This window comes from Pelodiscus sinensis, chromosome 2 (assembly GCF_052426305.1).
Source record: "Pelodiscus sinensis isolate ZL-2025 chromosome 2, ASM5242630v1, whole genome shotgun sequence".
Lineage (NCBI taxonomy): Eukaryota > Metazoa > Chordata > Testudines > Trionychidae > Pelodiscus > Pelodiscus sinensis.
In genome coordinates, this window is record NC_143053.1 from 109,012,465 (window position 1) to 109,035,938 (window position 23,474).

Below are 23,474 nucleotides of genomic sequence, written 5' to 3' on the forward strand. Positions count from 1 at the left end.
TGAGCTGTAATAGGTGGCTCTTTAATCCTTTATGAATAGACTACAATGAAGTCCAGGAGAAAATCTGAAAGACTTCATATGGTCTTGGTTAAATGATAGAGCCCTTCAAACATCCTAAGTAGGAAAAAGTGTTCGGCCTTGCTAGAAAGAGCACTGGAAGATGGTTGGTTTAATTGAAGTTGGATACCAAAATAACCTACAGCACAAACTAAGGGTGTGGCTTAAAAGAGACCTGGTCTTTGTAGAAAATCATTGGTTTGGCCAGGCAGAAGCTATAAGGATTAAGATTGCCTTGTCTCTTGGCTTCCTAATTAACCTCAGAAGAGAACTAAAGCGAATGTATATAGTAGGTTACTCAACTAGGGAAGAAATGAGCATTTATCAAGGAGCCAGGGCTGTGACCTGCCCTGAAGCAGAACTTTGGGCATATGTTGTTCAGGATAGCTGCAGAATAGATCTACTACCCGTTATCTTCAGAGAAAAAAAATCTTGGCAGAATTTCCTCCTTTTTCCGACGACTGATGTTCTACAGAGTGCCTGCTGAGGGTGTCCGTTATACAGTTTATCACTCGTGAGAGGTGAAATGCCTTTTGTGATGTGTTGTCCTTTTATACAAAAGTTCAACTCATTTTTGCCATGAAGTGATCCACTGTTGACCCTGTGCCTCCTTGCTTGTTCTGATAAAACACAGCAGTCTGTCTTCAGTAAAAACTTGAATCACCCGATTCCCAACGATAGAATGAACTCTCACAGGCCTAATGAATGGCTCAAAGACCAAACATATGTTCACAGTCTATGACCCTAAAAACTTGCCACAGATGGGCAGCCTACCACCCAGTGGATGGATCTGTTACAAGAGTAATTGCTGGCTCTGGTAGCAAGAGCCCGTTTGCAGATGTTTCAAGGATCTATCCACCAATTAAGGAACTGAAGCACTTGTGCAGGTGAGCAAACTAGCATGCCCAGACAGCATGTGCTTGGATGGTACATCAAGTGAAGCTCAGCCTGTGGATACCTGAGGTAAAATCTGAAACCTTAACATGGAGACATCCAAGGCCATATGGCCCCCAAAAGCTGAGAACAAGAATGCACTGTTTTTGGGTCAACTTTAAGGTTTCACACAGGAAGCCTGAAATCTGGCTGTTGAAAGGAAAACCACCATCAGCACGGTGTCAAGTTATCAGTTTTTCCGCATTCAACTTTAGCCACTGATGAGAATAAATTTTTGGGAAGGATGCTGTTTTGAATATTTGCATTTGACATTCCTTGTTCTAATTATTCATCCAGTCAGGAAAATATGTGCACTCCAAAATGATACATATGGGCTGCTACTAGGGATGTAAAATCCTGGTTAGTCAGTTAACCAGTTAAACCTTAGGTTTAACCAGTTAACCAATTAAGCTAGCAGCCCCATACACTGGAGGAGGGGGGGGGAGCTTAACTTCTGCTTCCAGCACCACATGTGTGAGGTTCCTGGCTACCACTACCCCCCAGCATGCAAGGCTCAAGAGGGGTGGAGGAGGGGGGGGAGAAGCAGGAGCCTGCAGCCACACATGTGGAGACTGGTTCCTGCTCCTGGCCTCACCACATGGCTGGAGCCACGGGCAGGGGACTGATCCCGGGTACTGGTTAACCAGCACCCATTATCTGTTCACATCCCTAGCTGCTACTACTGTCATATGCTTGGTGAACATTTTCAGTGTTGAGGACAGACCACTGGGTAGCACTATGTATAGCCAGTGCATATTTTGAACTAGAAATCAAACACTTTTTGTGGCTTGGATATACTGTCAAGTAATTCACTGAAAACGGCAGGAGAAGAGGAGGGAAATAACCTAGGTGAGGTAATCCCTCCTTTTTGGTGCTGAGCACCCATTGTTCAGACTCCAACCTTTGTAAAAGAAATAAATGCCATAACAATTTGGCGTTCATCCAGATAAATGAAAAGGATAGTCACAGCCTGTCCTGTAACCTCAGGTGTTTCTGTGGGGTACAGCTTTAACTCAATAGCCTTACACCAGCAGCATATTCCCAGCACAAAGGTATCACCCTGACTTCACTATCTTGGTTACTTCCTGCCAGGTGACACTAACAGCCATTTCCATCTCAAAACCATCCAATCCCTCCTCACTGAATCCTCACAAAAGTCATCAAGTTTACTGCCTTCGAAGAGACAGAACAGAATGCACATCAGATTTGTAGTTTACCTCAAGATTGTACCCCGTAGTTCAATATACAGAAATAAAATGATTTTGTAAAAGTAACACAAGTTTATCAACAACAGTATCTAGATTTCTATAACACCAAGTAGAAAGAATAGGGATAGAAATGATTACAAACAAAAGTAAAAATATGATTCAAAGACTAAAATACAACTGGAGCCTTTTGTTCCAAGTAGTCTGCTAACTACAGTCATTGTTCCAGCGTGGCTGGCCAGTCTTTAGAATCAGTCATAGGGCTAGAAGGACAACAAGGGCCATCTAATCTAAGCCACTATCAAGATTCAGGAGGTTTTTTTTAGCCAGGATACACCACAGAACCTAGTGCTTGAAGTTTCTTGTCGTCTCAGGTGACATCGGCCAATAGATTTATCCCAAAGTTAATTTGTGACCATGTATATTGAATCAAGTTACATCAGCAAATAACGCTGCAGTTAGAACATTGTCTATATTTGGCCTCTGGTGCTGTGGGTGCATAAGCTCACCAGGAGGGCTTGTGTCATTGCGCAGCGCTGTATCCCATGAGTAGGTATCTCACTCCATCCAGCACACTGTTTTATGGGGATTTTGGCAATGCATGATGTGGCTGAAACAAGTCATGGGGGCAGGTGACTTGTCTCCATCTTATAATGTTATCTGCATACCACTTTTTTCTTCCCCAAAACTTTTGTAGCCATCTTCACTGCCCATGATGTCCAACAAAAGCAAGGAGCCTACACAACTCCACACTATTGTCATGAGCATTGCAAGCACAGTGCATAATATCAGGAGCATTGGCAGAGTCATAGAAAAATCACCAAATGAGTGGAAAACACGATTCCTTGGAGGACATAGAACTATGGAACATAAGTACCAAATGAAGGTTACTTGATGGCATTCATGGACCTGCTGCAAATGGTAGAGAAGTATTTCTGGATCCAAGAAACAAGCACTGACTGGTGGGATTGCATCGTAATGCAGTCTGGTATGACAAGCAATGGCTGCAGAACTTTCAGGTTTGCAAGGCCACATTCTAGAATCTGTATCAGCACACCCTAGCCCTTCAGTACAGGTACACCAAAATGAGAACTGCACTGACAGCAGAGAAGCAAGTGGCAATTACACTGTGTAAATTTACAATGCCAGATTGCTACTAGACAGTCAGGAATCAATTTGGAGTCAGGAAATCCACTGCAGGAGCCATTGTGATACAAGTGTGCAGGGCTCTTAATCACCTCCTGCTATGCATAACTATGACTCTTGGCAACATGAAATACATAGCAGATGGATTTGCAGCAACAGGGTTCCCAAACTGCAGAAAAGAGACTGACAACTCATATCTGTTTTGGCACAAGAGCACCTTGCCACTAAATATATCAACAGAAAAGGCTACTTTTTCTATGCTTATACTAGTGGATCACCAAGGATGCCTACTGACATCAATGTGCACTGGGTAGGGAGGGTAGGGTGCCTGATAAAAAACAGGATTATTTAGAAAGTTGCAAGAAAGGATTTTCCTTCCCAAGTGGCAGATTACTATAGGGAATGCTAAAATGCCAGTAGTTACCAATGGCAATCCAGCCTACCCCTTGCTCGCCTGGTTTATGAACACATATACACCTGCCACATCAACAGCACCAAGGAATGTGTCTTGCACCTGCTCAATGGATGCAAAATGACAGCAAATGTGTCATTTGAAGCAATACCAGAATTATTTACTCACAAGACTGGACTTCAGTGAGAAAATACCCCAATAGTTATAGCTCCTGCTGTGTGCTGCAAAAGGTAGTATTGTAATATTTCTGTGAAGCAAAGGGAGAGATGGACTCTTCTAGGATGTGTCTACCTAGCAGTGCTTAACTCAAAATAAGCTATGCAAATTGAGCTACGTCAATTGCATAGCTTATTTTGAAATAACTTATTTCGAAATTGGGAGTGTCTATACAGCACTTATTTCGAAATAGAGCACTCTTCCTCTGACTTCCCTTACTCCTCATACAATGAGGGTTACAGGAGTCGTAGTAAGAAGTCCTCCAGCTTGACAATATTTTGACATTATTTCGAAATAACTGCCTGCTGTGTAGATTCGGACTAAGTTATTTCATAATAATGCTAGCTATTTCAAAATAATGTTGCAGTGTAGATGTACCCCTATAGGACTATACATATATACATCTCTAAAAGCTTCACAAGAAGAGGCACTCTATTTTACAAACTTGGGAAAACAGAGTTTTTTCCCAATGAATTGCCCAAAGTCACACAACAGGCCAGAAGCAAAGTATTTATTTATATTAAAAATATTATATTTTATTTTATCTTATTGTAACATTATCCTCCCTTTCTCTTCCACCTCCATCCTCTATTTGTTTCAACTCACCCCTTATATCTTACTTTTTAGAAAATAAGCTATTTGGGGCAGGAGTGTCTCTTACCTAATGTCTGTACAACAGCTAGTAAAACAGATCCTATCGTGGCTGGATAGCACTAAGGAACATCTTCAGTAAAATGCTTCTCGGATTACAAAGTTTTGCCTGTGAATATAAAACTATTCACAGCAGTTTGAGGAGTTCCTAGAGGTGCCCGAAACGGAAACACTCCCACATAATATTAGGTAGTACTTAGTGTGGTCAGGAAAAAGGGATGGTAACAATAAGCATTCATGTATAAATATGGAACTTCCAAAGGTTCTCTGGTGTTTGAGACAATAATTAGGTATCTGAAGGATTTAGAAGATTGAACTTATTGAGACAAGCACAACCAAGATAGTCTGAGGACACCGTTTCATGATTCAAGTATTTTTTGGTCATTTTTAAAATCAAGAGACACTTTTCAGGTACATCTGAAGGCTGGTACATTAGGAGGCAGCACAACCATGTCTCAGATCTGTTATGATTGTTGTTCCAGTAGCGAAATAATGTTGTTTCTTGCTATATGCAAAGAAATTACAGTGATGGGATTAGAAATGTAACTGGTTAACCAGTTACCAGTAAGCATCATCCTTGCCGTGTGATAACCAGTTAACTGTCGGCTTGGTTTACATATAGGGATGTAAAATGCCATTTAATCAGTTAACCATTTCATTTAATCACGTAACTATTTAACTGGGATCCCGTGGTGAGGGACAGCTTCGGCCTGGTCCAGGCCCCTGTCCGCAGGATCCCAGTTAAGAGGTTAACTGATTAAATGTAAGGGTTAACTGATTGAACGGGATTTTACATCCCTATACTGGATTATCTGAAAGGCTATTCTTCCATTTCAACACAGGACTGAAAGACTTAAATTAACCATTTTGTTTTTTTAATGTAAAAGGTTATTTCAGTCTTCTATGATTGAAGCACGCTACACTGAAAGTTATTTATATCAAATGATTTGTTATTTACTTGTAAAGACCACAGCAATTATGCTTGAAATTTAAGTTGTTATATTCTACTGCATTCTTCAGTGAAATTGAACTCATTAGGTCTCGTTGTTAGAATTCAATTATTTGCAATACTATACAGGCAGTCCCCGGGTTACGTACAAGATAGGGACTGTAGGTTTGTTCTTAAGTTGAATCTGTATGTAAGTCGGAACTGGCGTCCAGATTCAGCCGCTGCTGAAACTGACCGCCAGTTCTGACTTACATACAGAATCAACTTAAGAACCTCAAGCGTCCCCAAGTCAGGTGCTGCTGAAACTGATCAGCGGCTGATTCCAGGAAGCCTGGGGCAGAGGCTTCCTGTAGTCAGCCACTGGACAGTTTCAGCAGCAGCTGACTTGGGGACGCCAGGCCCAGAGCAGCGCTACGGGACCAACCGGCAGCGCCCCAGCTGCTGTACCACAGGCGTCTGGAGCAAAGCCGCGGAGCACGGGGGCAGCGGGACAGCCCAGATGCGCCTTGGCTGTCCTGCTGCCCTCGGGCTCCGCGGCTTTGCTCTGCTTTGCTACCCGTCTCCCTGGCCTGCAGACCAGGGGGACGGGGAGCAAAGCGGCGGAACACGCGGGCAGCCCAGACGCGTCTGGGCTGCCCGCGTGCTCTGGGACTTTGCTCTGCTTTTCTCTGGGCTGTCCGCTGCCCGCGTGTTCCGCCGCTTTGCTTCCTCTCCCTGGTCTGCTGGAGACCAGGGAGAGGTCCCCGTTCGTAACATAAGTCGGATCCGCGTAACTCGGGGACTGCCTGTACACAAATGCAGATCATGAACTGCACAGAAGCCTTATGTTCAAGGAGAATTCAAAATCCTAAATATTTTTAAAATATATTCATTATTAAACCAAGCAAATGTATAGTTATTTTGGAGTCATGATCACACACCCCACACACCCTCTCTTTTGCTCAAAAAAAAAAATCATCATTCTAGTTTTACAACTTGTTAATGGTCACCAAGTCAAATACATCTAAATGTTAAGACTTTTAAAATATTATTTTATTCTGTGAAGTATCACAGAAAACCAAGCAAGATTTTCAATTCTAAAACCAATATAAACATTGATGAAAAAGTTTAGTGTTTAAATGATTTATGGTAACAGGTGCTGGTTTCCATTTTTGCAAGCAACAGCTTATAATTTTAGAAGTCTGCAATGTACAGGTAAGATGTCTGATCTTTAGTAGTACCAAAGGCTCATCATACTGATTTTGTGCTGTATTATTTCAGGAATCAGCACGCTGAAAACAGTTTAAAAGTTAAAAAAAAAAGGGACAACTTAACTACTTAGTCGTTAAGAGACTTAAGCTTGCTTCAGTTAAATATATCTGAAATTGTTTATGAACTAAATATGTGCAATACCATATACCTTTCACCCTAAGAATATAGCAGTAATATATCAGGATGTAAAGGTTCAATTTTTAAAATTTAAATCACAATATATGTAATCATTTCATTTTTTAAGTAGACATGAAAAAAAAGCCTTTCCTTTTTGGCATTCTGGCCATTTCAAAGTATAAAAATTACAAGATACATTGCATTTAAGATGGAGACAAGAAGCTGCTAACCACAGAGTACATTTATACTATATACATCAGACAAAGGCCTGCATAAACATAATGTCCCTTTTACTGGAACATAATTTAAAAAGTCTCATTCTTGTAGCACTTCCAATGACTACTAGTTTTTTTGCTTATGATAGGAAAATAAAAACTACTAAAACACAGTTTGTTAGTAGCTAGCAGAGTTGATACTAAATATAGCTTTAAAAGTTTTGTCTATTTTCCTAAAGTTCCAGGATTAAATATTTTATATTTGTGTCACTAAAAAAGCTGTGTTTAAATTTTGAAATTCATGGGAATGGTGTACATAAAGTGCCCTATCTTGAGTGTTTGTACATGACCTGAATAAAACATACAATTTCAACTTCACATACCAACATAAAATAGTTTAAAAGTAGAATTTCATTATTCCACACATTTTATAATACTGCAATAAGTAATCCACCCTATCACCTAGCAAAGATTTCAAAGACACGATCAAGATATTCTTTTATTTCTCATAACCCTTTTTATTTTGTGAAACCCATTTCCAGTACTAGCTCAAGAAGCATAATGAACCAATTTTAAAATAAATCAAAGGACACTGGTGCATTAACTTGTTTTTTAAATTAACTGTTCATTTACTAATTCACAAAATTTACTAACATAACAGGTCTCCCACAGTGTAATTTAGACTGGGTACTATTTTACTAGTATTCTTCCTGAAGAGGAAATCACGTAATAAAACCAAGCAATTCAGATTTCACACTCTCTCCTTTCTTTCCAGTTCAGGTTCAGCCAGCCACTTCTGAGTAGCTGTATTTGAGCAGCCTCTAGTGGGAGCCTAGAAAAAACAACTTATTTACTTGACTAAAGAATAGTGATTTTATTCTTAATCTTTTAAATCCCAATTAGAGCTCTTTAGAGGACAACAATTCAGTTTTGCAGCAACTTTCAAGGCTTTAAAATTTGTATACATGACACACTAAAAGTAAAGCAAAAGCTTTTGACCTTTTTTACAAAATCATAATCAGGAGGAGAAAAATTCTATTGTTGAATGGTTAGGGCACTGATCTGGGATTAGAGCTGTCTGGGAATTTTTCAACCATGAGTTTTATCACATGTCAAATTCTGAAACCGCTTTTGTGAAAATTATGTTCTCAGGTCCAAGAGGGAAGGAGAGGGAAAGACAGTGAAAAAATTTCACTGACCTACCCCAGAATAGCCAATGAATAGCCTGGTGGTTAGGACACTCATCTACAATGGAGGAGACCCTGATTAAAGTTCCTACTTTGCCTGATTGGGAGCAGTTATTAATCATGGATCAGAACTAGGCACTAACCATCAGGGTAAGGCATCAGAGTTTCTGGGTATGTCCACACTGCAATCAAAAACCACCACAAATGTTGCAAAAGTGTCAGAGCTGGTTTAACTCATTCAGACTTATACTATGGGCCTAAAAATCAAGAAGTGTAGATATTTCCACTCGGGCTGAAGACAGAGCTTTGAGATCCATTCCTCCAGCCCCCAATCCTCAGGTTTCAAATCCTGGGCAAACATCTACAATTCCCATTTTGCAGTCTGTTATCCCAAGTCAGTTGGCCTGGGTTCAGCTCTGCCGATTTTGTTTGGTTGGTTGGTTACATAGATGTACTCTCTCCCTTTCATAAGCAAGCAACCAAGCACATGCAGACCCTGAACCAAAAACATTAAAAAAAAAGTATAAATTGTTAACATTTTATTTTAGTGAAAATATTGCAAAACAGCTCTAATTCTTATCCACAGGGTTGCCAGATAGTTTCACAAAAAGAGAGTCACGTCCCCTTTAAATCCTCACACGCTCCCACACTCCCACCACCCCATCAGACACAGCGGGGGAAGAATGTCCTATGCAGCCTTCCGTCCAAGAAAAACAGAAAATACCGGACATTTTACATGTATTTTCTGGGTTTTTTTTACCGGACACATGTCTCAAATATCGGACACCTGGCAACCCTACTTATCCACCGTAAATTCTAGTAAATCCATTTTGCAGTCACAGATACCAAACAGTTAATGTTCTCTTTGCAGTGCAATATTCTATAGACCCGAAATATAAATACTAGGGATGTGATAGTGTACACATGTGCATGATTAACTGATGAGCCTTGGTTAACCTTCACGGTTACACACCCGGACCCCTGCCCCTGTACTGTGCCTCTGTATCAGAGGCTGCAGCATGAGCGGGGGAGGGGAAGGCGGGAACCAGTGTACGCAGGAAGCTGGTTTTTAAACTTGCTTCCCATGTACCAGCTCCCAGGGAGCCACCAATCACATGTAAATGTGTAACTGCTGAAAAGTTCAGTGGTTACACATTTACATAATACACACATTTTAACATCCCTAATTAACACCCAACTCTCGCGATCCTTTTAGTTGGCTCCATACCTCCAAATGCTCTATTTGCAGTTGGGCTCAGAAGAGGAAGAAAAGAAGGGTCACTGAGTCTCCATTGATAGAATACAATCTAAGAACAAGAGCTACTGATGAAAAGTAAACCCTTTTTCTTTCTTGCCTTCACCAAGTCTTACTGTCAGCAATGAGGTGCAGCTTACCAGAGGAGATAAATAAGGAACTTTTCAAAAAAAAAAAAAAAAAAAAAGGGTTGAAATAGTACCTATGATGTAGTGTAAAAGAATACTGAATCATAAAGGTGCAAGCTAGATCATCATACAGCATCTCTACAAACTACACAAAAGGTCAGTGCACGTACATGCTATTAAGGTTGCTCAGACATATCAGCTGGTTCCTAATTGAGATGGTTTATTGTTTAGGTATTTGACCAAAAGCCATAAATAAATCTCACATTTGAAACTGAAAGGGTTATAATTGTTCATACCTCAAAACTCAGGCCATGTATCTTACCTCACATAGTTCAGTGGTTCTGAAATTTTTTGGCCCACTTGGTTCAATGCAAACCTTTCCATGGGCCACCAGCTGCTAATGGAAACTCGCTGTTAATGACAATTACCCCTGAGCCATTATGCTAGTGCTGCATCTAGGGAGAATGGTTTAATTTAACCAGTAAGAAAGAAATATTGATTTAAATCATTTAACAGATTAAGCACTAACTTTCTCATGTCAGTTTATCAAACTTAATTTTAAATAAAGGAGATATTTTTGTAGCATTTTCAAGCATGTCAGCACAGAATTTGCCCATGTGCCAGCAGGTAGCAGGAATTTGAGTGCCCACATCTGGTTAGGAGTTTTGAGGAGAAAAACTTGAAGACAATGAAGAAACAAAGTTAATTTTTTACAAATCTTCTAAAGGCTCTCTTACAAAGGGAGACTTATCTGTCACCTGTGCCATTTCAATGCAAAGAATTCAGAAGCATTCTTCCTGAGGAACAGTCTATGCTCAGAGCACAGCTTTAGTCTGCCTCCCTATGGAAATGGGGAATGCCCACTGTGAAAACTGACATGGAGGATACTGAGAATGAGTTAGTTCTAAACACCTATAAACTTTGAAATACACGACAGTGGTAAGTAATGCTTGCTCAAATTTACAATATGAAAGAAATACTGTACAAACCCCTAGGAGGCAGAAGAGTTGCATTTATGAACTGCATTCTATATTTGCCTTAAATTCGGAAACGAAATAGACAAGAAAACTGTGGCAAAACTAAATTCGGTATACTATTTAAAAGAAGAATGCTCTCTATATTAAAGATGTTACATATCAGGTAATAAAATAGTCGAGTAACCACATGAATTCTTATCAGTTACTCAACTATTCTACAAAAGCAGCAAGGAGTCCTGTGGCACCTTATAGACTAACTCAAGTGTTGGAGCATAAGCTTTCGTGGGCAAAGACCCACTTCGTCAGATGCACGAAAGACCCACGAAAGCTTATGCTCCAACACTTCAGTTAGTCTATAAGGTGCCACAGGACTCCTCGCCGCTTTTGCAGATTCAGACTAACACGGCTACCCCTCTGATACTCAACTATTCTATAGTCCCTGGGGGCAAGGTCGGCAGCCAGTGCACTCTGGCCCCAGGGAGTCCCCTGCCACCCCACACTGCTGCCTCTGTATCAGGGGCAGCAGCAGCAGGGGGTGGCACATAAGAGCTGGTCCGTGAGGGGAGCCAGATTAAAAGAGCTTCCCACAGACAGAGGCTGCTGGGAGGTAAGGGGGAAGCTGCCGTGGAGCAGCTTGTGTCTGCGGGGAGCTCAGACCTGTCCCAGACAGGGGCTACTTTGCAGCAGGCTACCCTGCCCCCCTTCCCCGCTGTACCTCTGATAAGAGGCAGCAACACAGGGGGGCAGGCAGCACTGTGGAGTTGGTGTCAGGAAGGGGTGGGGGGGGGGGGAAACCGGCTTCTGATAGAGGCAAGGGAGAAATGCAAATAGTCTACAAGATTTATCGATAAGCCAAGGCTTATTGGTTAATTGTCTAGTCAACTACTCATTGACATTCCTACTCTATATTGTATTGTTTATTTCCTAAGACTCTTCTAATTCTCCCTTTACTGCAAGCAGTTTATCAGATGTCCTTTACAAGGCATTAATTAGAAAGCTGAAGCACAAACAAGTTTTTCAAAAATATCAGTCTTCAATGTTGATTTTTCTTTTCTAAAACACCAAAGATCATAACTCTCTGAGAAACAAATACAGACCACATATATTCCAGTACAGGGCTACTCAACACGTAGGCCATGGCCTGTTTGTTTGCAGCCCGTGGCACAGTTTGGGTTGATATGTGTTTTAGTAGTTAAAGTCCTGGACTGTTCTGAAGCCAAAACAAAAAAAATAGTAAATATAATGGTCTTCTGTTGATATGCGTTTTAGTAGTTAAATTCCTCGACTGTCATTGCTCATTAAAAGTGCTGTCACATGGGTAGAAATTGGGTAAATATTGCATTTTATTCATATAAACAGAAGTGACTTAAATGGGCCCTGTGTGTTGTGTAGTCTTGTCTTAATTTTTGTATTCATGCCTGTAGGTGTGAAAGAGCCATTTGTATATATATCTGCATGTATATGCCACCACACTTAAATTGCGGCCCTCAGCATGTACTGTGAGTATCATTGTAGCCTGCAAAGCTTCCAAAGTTGAGAAGCCCTGTTTTAGTACATAGTTATTTTCTGAATTAGTGAGAGTACACTCTAGTGGGCACAGAATTCTGCCCATTTCACACTGCCCAGTCTTCCTGTGTCCTCCACAACCCATCCCTGTCTTGCTCCTGTCTATTCCTGATCCTGGGATTCTCATCCCAATCTCAGTCTCCATTCCCCAGTTTCTGTCCAGAAATCCTAATTTTACTCACCCGGTTGTTCCAATTCCCCCTCCAAATCCCATTGTTCAAACCTCAGTTCTCCATCCCCATCTCTTTATCCAATCTGTGACTCCACCACCATTATGATATGTTTCCCATACCTCTGACTCCCAGTCCTAATCTCCCACCTCAAATTCCCTTGTATCTCAGTTCCAGCATCCACAGTCCCAGTGTATCCCCTAGTTACGTGTCCCAGTCTCTTTGCCCAGCCAGTCTCATTTCTTCACCCCACCCCAGAACTTGTTGTCAGATGCATTTCTCTGCTCACCCACTGGTCCTCAGTAGCGATGTGAAGGACTAGTCAACTATCCAATAAGTAAATGCTTATCGGCTAGTCGACAGGATAGTTAACTAGTTGCTTCCCCCTCCTTGCTGCCTCTATCAAATAGAGGTAGCAAGGAGGGTACTTCAAAGCAGCAACTCTGCACAAAGCCCAGCATCAGCTGCTCTGTGAGGTGCTGCCGCTTTGAATGCTGTGGGAAGCCTGGTGTCAGGCTCCTCATGGCATTTCGAAGAGGCAGCGCCGCATAGAGCCCGTGATCAGGTGGGGACTCTCCAACTGATTACGGGCTCCACTTGGTGCTGCTGCTTTGAAATACTGCAGGGAACCCAGCTTCGGGCTCCTCACGGCATTTCAAAGCGGCAGCGATGCAGAGAGCCTGAGAGATCCCAGGCTCCGTGTGGCACTGCCACTTTGAAACGCCGCCACCCTAGGGTTGTTGTTACACTTCAAAGATGGAGGCGCCCCATCAACTAATCGAATAGTCGATGCAGAAATGCATTGACTATTTGATTAGTCAATTACCCAATACTTAACATCCTTAGTCCTCAGTACCACTCTCTCTCCACACCCTCATCTCATCTCTCAGTCTCCATCCCTCTAATACACACCTATTTGGTCCTATCCCACCCTCACACCATTTCTTTCTCTGGCTCCCAATCCTTGCCCAGCCACCACCACCACCCCACCAAGTGCACAAAGTCATTCGCTGTTCAAAGCACCTGGACGCTCCATCCTCCCACCGGGGTACAAGATGCCTAAAGGGAACCACCAGCCATTCTGAACAGTCAATGATTTCATGCACTTCCCTGCCCCAACATCCCAATTGGGCTGGGGGGGGGAGAGCACATGAAATCTCCTCCCACATGAGGGGCACGCAGCACCTAGAAGGAACTGCCAGCTGTTCAAAATGGCTGGCGGTTCCCTCTCAGCGCTGCATGCCCCTGGCAGGGCGCGGGTGAGTGGGGCAAGAGACTTCACATGCTCCCCCATGTCCCAGTTGCCCAGGGGCGGGGGAGTGCACAAAGTCTCCTCCCCTTCCAGGGGCTCACACCAAAGGGAACCGTCCCTTCTGGGGACCAGAACCGACACACAACCCATGCACCAAAGTTTGTGAAGTGCCCCCCCCCCAACAGATTGTGCGCCCCTGCAAAACTATTGCCTCTTCTGCATTTGAACCAGGCAGTTTCCTCCTCCACATCGCCTACTTACCAACAGGAATGTCACTGACATGACAGAAAAAGAGTTTTCCTGCTCTCACTTGTGTTGCCCAGACAAACTTGGGCCACAGAAGCCCCAAGCTGCAATTGCTGAAAGTCCTGCTTTGTTTTAGGCTGCAGCATGCCCAGTACAAACAGAATCTTTTGGGGAATTTAGTTGATAAAACGTATTAAGTCTCTACTGAGCATGTACAAACTGTACTTTTTCTAAATGCTTATAAACTTGACTGAACTTCAGCAGATTTTAAGGAGGACAACGTAAAGGCACATCACTGAATCAAAAGCTACTCTCCTCCTAAATTTCAATGCCTGGGAACACAAAGAGTTTTTTTAAAGAAAAAATTACCAGACTTTTTTAACTTGATCAAAATTTATTTTTCCCTAGTTATATGCCTGGAAACGGGTGAACGACTTTGTCGGCCACATGCTGAATATCTTGAAAAAAAATGAGCTAGTCACAGAAAACTTCTATGCAAAAGGTTACTGTTTTGAAAAGTTGTAAGAAGCTGAAAAACAGATAAAAGGGCATTGTTGGACAACCTTAATGATAGGCAGGGCTGGAAACACGGCTTATGATAAAACCAACACCTTTCAAGAAAGCCATCCCTACACTCCCTAAGTGTCTTAGCTACTGAAACTAAACCCACAAATTTTGTAGCTATAGCAACCAACAACAACGTACAATTAAAAATACTCCTGCTTTTATTTTAGCTATCAACTGAAGTGTTCCAAATTAAGGAAGTCTTTCAGAAATGCAATTTACAGATAACACAAATTCTCTAAGAGTATACAGATTCAGTATTCAAATATACTCAAATTATATATGGCTAGTTAGTTAGTTTTCAGGCAACCGTTACAAATGTGTAAGGATTTAAGCAATAGAGACCGTCAATAAAACAGTGAAATCATTTTAGTAGAGAGTAAAAATAGCTTTATAATTACAATTCTCAGAACAGCTGAACTCTAAAAAAATTAGTCAGTAACAAAACACTGTTTTTTACTCCTGTTAAAAAGAAATATCACACACAGCTTACCTATATTTGCTGTCATGGACTCCAGATCTGCCAAAAACCCTGGAACTTGCTGGAGCTGTTCCTGCAGCTCTATTAGACTATTCCTCTTCTTCTCCCAGTGTGCAGAAAGCATCACAACTTCACTATCCACTAGCTGTAATATTTACAATGAAGGACAAAACATACTTTATGTTTACTTGCAAAAGTGATTATTAACTTATGAACTTCAGCCTTATGCATCCACAAAGTCTATGACTAGACCAATGAAGTTTCAGTGTTGAGAGAGAAGATGTTCAAAGTATGCTTTAGTAAAGGTTATGGGTTTTTTTAATGTTTAAGTTCAATATGCACTAACAAGAAGTTGCCATAAAATGTATCTTTTGCCATTTAAAATCAAATATTTATTTCTACTTATTTCAGGAATAAAAATTTACAAAACATCTTCTCTGTGACAATTCTGGCCCTCTTCTCCTCCAGTTTACAATCTTTTAAGATTCTTAATACCCTGTCCTTAAGGGCAGAATGATTTAAATAGAAGATTTTAAACCAGTATTTAAACCAGCATTTTATATTAGGGATGTAAGAGTGTAGCCATTTAAACAGGTTACCCAAAAGGCTACATGATGCCAACTTCCTGGTCCAACTTCCAACTTCTTGGAAGCCACCTGCGCCACATGCTGCTGCCTCGCGCCAAATCTGCATATCTTCTTTTGGAAGTCGAGGGTAGTCTAGATGTGCCCTGATACAGAGATAGCAGCGCGGGGCAGCAGGCAGGAGCCGGTAGACATGGGGAACTGGCTCAAAAGCCAGCTCTCCACATGTACTAGCTCATAGGGAGTCACCTTCCAGGGAACTGGCTGCCACCCCGCATGTAACTGCTGGAATTTTCAGTGGTTACACGGTTAATCAATTACACGCATTTTAACATCCCTATTTTATATATGTACTTTATTTTTCTCTCACTGATTGGTAACCATTAAAATAAGTTGATTTGCAACTAAATATAGCCTTTACACTAAATTGTGTTTCATTTTTCTTAACCAAGAGAATATGCTTTATCTATACAGATTGATTTAAGCAATTATATAGCTCAACATACATTTATTCAGATTCATACTTTTCCTGATAGAAAAAGGTGAATGATGCATTTTTTATTTGAGTATGTCAAGGGCTACTTCAATGAAATTTCAAGTTCAATTAAAATGGACAAAAACAGCATTTAAAAACTTGTATTATTTTACTCAGAAAAATTCTGCACCATTGAGCACACACAAAAACATGCCCCACCCCCACACAGATTCTCTTTGCCTTCTGTACAGAAAAAAGATTTATGTGGGGGAAGCAAAGAAATGCTATACCAATGCTCATTCACCCCTCCTCAGTAGAGATGGCACATCTCTTTGGATACCCGGAGCAGCCAGGGGAAAGGTAAGTCACCATAGAGGTAAGTCTGGGCATGTCCCTGCCACTTAGAAGCATTAGTCCAGCTGGAGGAGAAATACAAAAATAACTGAAAATGGTTGTAATTATTTCAAAATACTTGTCAGGAAATAATTGAAATGATTTAATTATATTGTTTTATTTTGCCAAAAATATTCAGAATTTTTATTTCTTGATGCAGAATTCTCTCAGGAGTATTAAATTAAATAAAGCTACCCTAAATGGCCTTAACAAATAAGAAAAGGTTTATCAAAACAAGTTCTTCTTTTTAAACGAGCTGATTTATTAATCAAAAGGGAGAAATATCCATAGTAAATGAACTGAACAAAATGTTTCCAGACACTACATCCTTCAAAATTTTATAACCAGCTGATCTCATTCTCCTACACTCTATACATAGATTGGAAGCAGAAAAGGATTCCCTGCTTTTTCAACTGCAACCGGTTACTTAACTCTGAATGAACTAGCTGAGTAAACCAAAATAAGAAAAATTTTCTTCTGTGGGTCTTCAAAAGCTAGCACTTAAATTTTGATTTCAGATACTTAGCCAGTGATTTCCCTGAGTGCAATGATAGACTCTTTAAAACCTGGCAACAAACATTTGCTACTTAGTATTTTTATTTAGTTTACATTATAATGTATGGCTTTAATTTAACTGTAATAATTTCACTTTTTAAAATCTGGATTTAATTTAAATTTTAAAAAACTGGATAATTTTTATTTATTTTTTTAAAACAGTAATTTTTATTTGCCCTGCTGCCCTTGCAATAAAGAGCTAAAAGCTCCCAATTCACATCTCTGGATCCTCCAAAGAAGTTCTTAAGGAAAGATAAACTTGAGATTCCAGACATTTATAAAGTTAAAAATTATGCTGCTCTAAGGGGGGGAAAATTTTTAAGTCTTTCAGAACTCTGTAAATATTGTAAAGGAAAAGAGGGCACAAAATTATCACCAACTGACCCATATCATCTTTAAAATATAAAGAATAAAATGTTGCATGAACACAAATATTGGAATTAATATTTGAAATTAATACTAATATGGGAAACTACTGAACATTAAATTATTCACAGATTACTTTATTAACATTCAAAGGCCAAATGGTTCTTATATAGGAGTCAGGGATGTAAAAAAATCACCCAGAATGTTTAAATGATTTGCTTAACTGGTTAACCACTGACTGCAGGCAACAAGGGTTGCCCCAATTCAATTGTGACTGCACCATGGGCAGCAAGGACTACTCCTTCCCAGCACACTGCCACCAGCAGTGGGAGCTGCTCCTTCCGCACCGCCGGGCCCACTGCGGCCCTGTTGGTTGATCCACCGGAGAAGGGAAAGGCTCTGGTTAAATGTAACAGAACCTCATAGTTATGAACACCATAGTTATGAACTGACCAGTCAACCACACGCCTCATTTGGAACTGGAAGTGCACAAACAGGCAGCAGAGACACAGAAATAGCAGACACAGTATTGTTTTAAACTACTAAAAACAATAAAGGGAAAACAGCATTTTTCTTCTGAATAGTAAAATTTCAAAGCTGTATGAAGTCAATACTCAGTTATAAACTTTCAAAAGAACAACCCTAATATTTTGTGCAGAGTTACAAACAGCCTCCATTCCAGAAGTATTCTTAATCTCTGAGATGTCACTGTATCGGATTAAACCAAGTAAAAATAGTCGAGTCCAATTTAACAATTACCCAACTGTAATGTAATTTGAGTATTTTTTCAAAATACTTATATATATATTAAAATTTTTGCAAGTTTTGCACAGTTCTTCAGTTATTTTAACTGATGTAATTTTTTCTTACCTCTCCAGCTTTTGCACATTCCTTAGCTCCTCTGTGAAGGGCTGCCCAAGAGTCTTCATACCTCAAAAGAATAAAAAAAAAAAATTTGTGGTTATGCTTACCATAAATTCAGCTCCCAATTCAAAACAAAGATTATGAATGCTGGTGTTTCATCTTATCTGTATATATCTAAATGTAAGTTCCACATTAGTAGAATATTGTCCCAGATGAAAACTATGCATTTGCCGTTTAGTGCTTCATGGCTTTCCTAAATTGCTAATTAACGTGGCTAGAAAACACAGCCAAGTAAAACTGTACAAAGAGACAACTAAAACATACTATTGGAAATAATAATCCCAGGAAGAAAGCAATAAAACACTAACATTACAGCTCTTAGAATTGTATATAACACAAATAGCATTCAGAATAGAATTTTTAAACAAAGTATTTGGGCATATGGCATCTTGCCCTTAAAATACACATATCCACATAAACTCTTACTGGAATATTCAGTAAGACCACTGACCCCAGAATTTTCTAAGTTCTTCATATCCATACAGTGAGTGTTAATTAAAATGCCAGGTGCACTTCCAGATGCTGCAAGCTATTATTTTTTATTAATTTATTTAGAATAGCATCTAAAGACCCTTAGAGGACTGAGGCCCTACTATAGTAAATTCTTTTGGATCGAGATACCTAAGATATACAAGTAGGTGTAAAACAAATCAGAAGACATTATGGAGGTACAATATACCTTTGCATAGTGCAGGGTGGACTGATTTATATCCAAGTGATTTAAAGCACCAATTTTAATCATGATTTAAATCACAGAAAATCTTGATTTATATCAATTTGTATTTTAGTTATTTACTTACGAGATCAATTCTCATTGGTTGGTAGCCATTAAGCCATGTTGACTTACAGCTAAATACAGTATTGCCTTTACCTAAATTTGGTTCTTTGCTAACCTGGAGGATACATTATATCTATACACATTTATTTAAGCAGCTATATAGCTCGTGTTAGAAATGGTGAATTATGCATATTTCTTATGAATTCTTTGGAATTCATACACACACACTTGTCAGTTCTGTGAAGCTGCAACTGGATGAGATTTAGATTAAAATGCATAAACACAGCATTTTCTAATAATTAAATTTAACCAAACTAAGTTAGATATGCTAGACACATATGAAAAAAGAAGTTGATCAAAATATGTTCTGCATTTAAAACTAATCAATTTATTAAACAAAGGGAGTATCTGTAGTAATGAACTGAACTGATTTTTTCTAGTCTCTGCCCAAACGCAGAGAGAGACTTAAAGTACCTCAGTGTGGGTTTAGTGCACCTCTGTGACTCTCAGAACTCTTGCCTAACCTCTATTGGTGACTAAACTCACAAACACAGATGTTAAATATCAGTTAATTGAATAGTCGATTAACCTCATGAATTTTTATCTATTACTCAACTATTCTATAGTCCCCGGGGTGTGGCCAGCAGCCAGTGTGCGCCAGTCCCACTCCTGAGGAGTCCCCTGCCACTCTGCACTGTTGCCTCTGTATCAGAGGCAGTAGTGCAGAGTGGCAGCAGCCCCTATACCGGGAGGTGGGAGTGGGGAGACGCGGAGCAAGCTGAGCTCCCAGACCTGGCATGAGCCAGAACTGAGCCAGGCTGCCTGCCAATACACTTTAAATGCAGAGCTGCAGTGGTAGGTCCCAGACCTCGTGAAAGCCAGAACTGAGTCAGGCTGCTGGTCAGCCTGCTAAAAAATTTACTGGTGGGGGAGGGAGGTGGGGAATGCATGTAGTCTATAGCCGTGGTCACCAACAAGTCGATTGCGATTGATCTGTCGATTGTGAGGCCTCGAACCGTGGCGCGGCGAAACCTACCCGGCAGCACCCCAGCTGCTCTTGGGGACGCCTGGGGCAGAGCAGCTGGGGTGCTGCTGGGTTGGTCCCACAACGCCGCTCCTCGGTGCTACTGGACCAACGCAACAGCACCCCAGCTGCTCTGCCCCAGGTGTCCCCAAGTCAGACACTGCTGATACTGATCAGCGGCCGACTCCAGGAAGCTCGAGGCAGAGCTGCTCTGTCCCAGGTTTCCTGGAGTCAGCCGCTGGTCAGTTTCAGCAGTGGCTGAATCGGGGACACCTGGGGTGCTGTCCAGTTAGTCCCACAGCCCGAAGGGGCAGTGCTAGGGGACCTATCCAGCAGCTCCCCAGCTGCTCTGCCCCCGGCTTCCCCGATTCAGCTGCTGGTCAGTTTTAGCAGCAGCTGAATCGGGGAAGCTGGAGGCAGAGCAGCTCCAATGGTCTGGCTGCCCGGAGCACTTCCGGGTTCCTGATGGTGCCGGACCATCAGGAGTGCCGGACCGTCAGATGCCGGACCATTGGAGTTTTACTATAGCAATGCTTTTGAAAGAAGCCTGTGTCAGATATATACATTCAGAAACAAAGGTGTACAAACATAAAACTTTTCATACACTAACAACTACTTCTATTTTAAGAGATAAAACATTGTCACATTTGGACTACTTAAACATAGACCAGATGAATGCAGTGTCCTTTTCATCCCAATTTCAAAAACTATGCAGACCAATGTTGACGTACAGTTTATGTTTGGCATTTACTAGACAATCTCAAAGTATATCAAACAAAGCTCTGGGGAAATAAACAGCTGAACAAAGAACACTAGGCAATTTATGATTTTGGCAACAGCTTCCAAAAATACAACATGAGCAAGAACAACAACAATCATTTTCAGCAGTTACACATTTACTTAATAAAATTAATGTTAACATCCCTAGTTTATACCAGGCCAAAGAGTAAGACTCCCAGGAAGGTATGCAGTGTACCTGCACAACTGCCATGCCAAAATGAGGCTCAGTCAGACCTGGATTCCAAACTGATATTAGTACTGAATAAAATACATGCACAGAACTCCAGCTAGTATAAATCTCCAAAAGTACAAATCTCCAAATTAGAGATGTAATAGAAACACACCAATGAAACTGCCTTACTTAGCAGAATGACCTTCAAAACCCTTAATTACTGTCATCCTACCCAAAAAAATTCTCAATCAACATCTGAATAGTTGTATAACAAATAGTAGTCCCTCTATTTTCATAGAGCGGAAAGTTACAAAAACAGTTGATGAACTTTATAAAAATCATAGCCTAGTTTTTAAAAAAAGGAAACGGTAGGGGTTTGGTATCCCCCGCTGCCTCCAAACACACACACACCCAGGACGTATGGAACATCTCTTCTTCAAAGACAGATTTGGGGAAAGAGTAAGAAATTAATGGCTTACTTAAGAATAAACTTAGTTACCACTTACTGAGACAAGATTTCAGAATCACTTCATACTAAAAGGAAGGAAAGTGACTTGAGATACTGTAGGTTAATTTAAAGCTTTCAACTAAAAACTTTTTACTTTCAAAGCAAACTCCTTTTATAGGGATTTCTGGAGCAGCTTCTAATAAACTGGTTTTGAAAGGTGGCATGGAAGCCTGATTTGGGGGGGGGGGGGGAGAGGAGCTGTCCCTTAAATAACTGGGACCCAAAGAATTAGATTGAGGGGATATTAATTGGATCATTGTATAACTATTGCCATCTAATTCATGGAACCTAAGTATATATTTACACAGAGATAGGTTAGAAGAACTGTTGGATTTGAAATATAGTAGAATGAATATTTGCTCTTGCAACCTTAAATTAGGAAATGCTAAAATTAAGGTTGCCTGGGCAATCGAATTTTATGAGATTCTTATTTAACATAATTATATGATCACATAGCATTCCCCCACCTCACAATATTCCTGCTTCATTCAGTGCACAGGATGATCTGTGTTTGAGGCACCTGTCCCATGTATCTGTCCTCACTATTCAATTAGAAGCACATACATACTTGCTGTATTTACTATATATCATTCAGAACCTGCAATCAATACAGAGTTTTCATTTTCTTATTATCTTATTTACTACTTGTTCCTTCTGTAATATTTTGACTGGAGAAAGAAACCAACTGAAAAATACATTAGATTAAAAATCAAAGGACATACCTGCTGAGCAATTCCAATCCAGCAGAAAACTTTGGCAAATACTGAACACTTCTGTAAATAGAATCATACAATTACACAAGTTAAAAATGGAAGAGAAAAAGGTCATCCAATCCATCTCCTTGTCAGTGCAGGATTAATCACTGCCTATTTGCTACCATTTGGTCTAGCCTAGTTCAAAACATACTAAGCAATCTACTTTACAAGAACATAAAAAAACAAAACTACAAAATTTCACTGCCAAGCTGATATCGATCCAACATTTTCCTTTTTTCCCCCACTCATTATTGCATTATACAAGGTGGTAAGTTAAACTAGGCATCTGTTTATAGAGTGGCTGTTTATAAGGTGCACAGCATTCACTGTTCAAGGCACTTAAAGTTTAAGTGGCATTCTGGGAGCTCATCTCCTGTGTAAGATGTTCTGAACACACTGCAAAACTATGCTTCCTGGGAAAGATCGATGTATTTACTCTTTCCTTTCTATACTGTTAATACCTTGTCTTTTGACAAAAAAAAAAATCTGACTTAGCTTGGTTATTAGATTTCTTAAAGATTTTTAATATTGAATCACAAGTATAGTCAATTAGTTGGCTATAACTTTTAGCCAATAGCTTAAGTATATTTTATCAGCAAGAATAAGCTTAATATGAAAACAATGATAGTTACAATGCTTCTAACACATACTAAATATTAGCAAGACCACACTTTGTAACTGCATTGTACTACATCACAGCTTTCCTCACTTCAGATCCTGAGACTCTCAGAATGGACTGAAACAGCAGTTATACGTTTGAATGATGGCATATGTGATGTAAATAATATGACAACAGTTGCTTATTAGTTAGACTCAGAGACCAAGCTGATTAGATTTGCTTCAGAATCTGGCCAATAGGGAGAAAGCAGATGCGGTTTAAAGTCATATTTGTGTTCACCTGGCGAGAGACTAATATAGCTTTAAGATTGCTCTAACCCAGGGGTGAGCAAAAGGGCCTCTGTGGGCCAGATCCGGCCCGCCAAGCAGGTTGATTCAGTCCATGGAGGCCATGCCACTCCCTCACCCCCAGGCCAATTAGGGCCTGGGGGTGGGGGAGCATGCAAAGCTTCCTCCTGCCCTGAAGGACCATACAGCACTTTGAAGCGCCATATGCTGCTCCCGGACAGGAGGAGACATCACATGCTCCCCTGCCCTCAGGCCCTGACTGGCCTGGGGACAGGG

General features: G+C 40.5%; 1 protein-coding gene across 2 annotated transcripts in view; it reads right to left on the minus strand.

Annotated features, from left to right (window-relative positions):
- DTNBP1 (dystrobrevin binding protein 1) overlaps nt 1-23,474 on the minus strand; it is a 121,097-nt gene that overhangs the window by 93,451 nt on the left and 4,172 nt on the right. For both annotated transcript variants that reach the window (XM_075921200.2, XM_089776372.1), the window contains exons 3-5: nt 22,260-22,310; nt 18,222-18,282; nt 14,991-15,123 (exon numbers count right to left, since the gene is read on the minus strand). In XM_075921200.2, the coding sequence (XP_075777315.1) occupies nt 14,991-15,123; nt 18,222-18,282; nt 22,260-22,310 (245 nt within the window). The remainder of the gene's footprint in view (nt 1-14,990; nt 15,124-18,221; nt 18,283-22,259; nt 22,311-23,474) is intronic.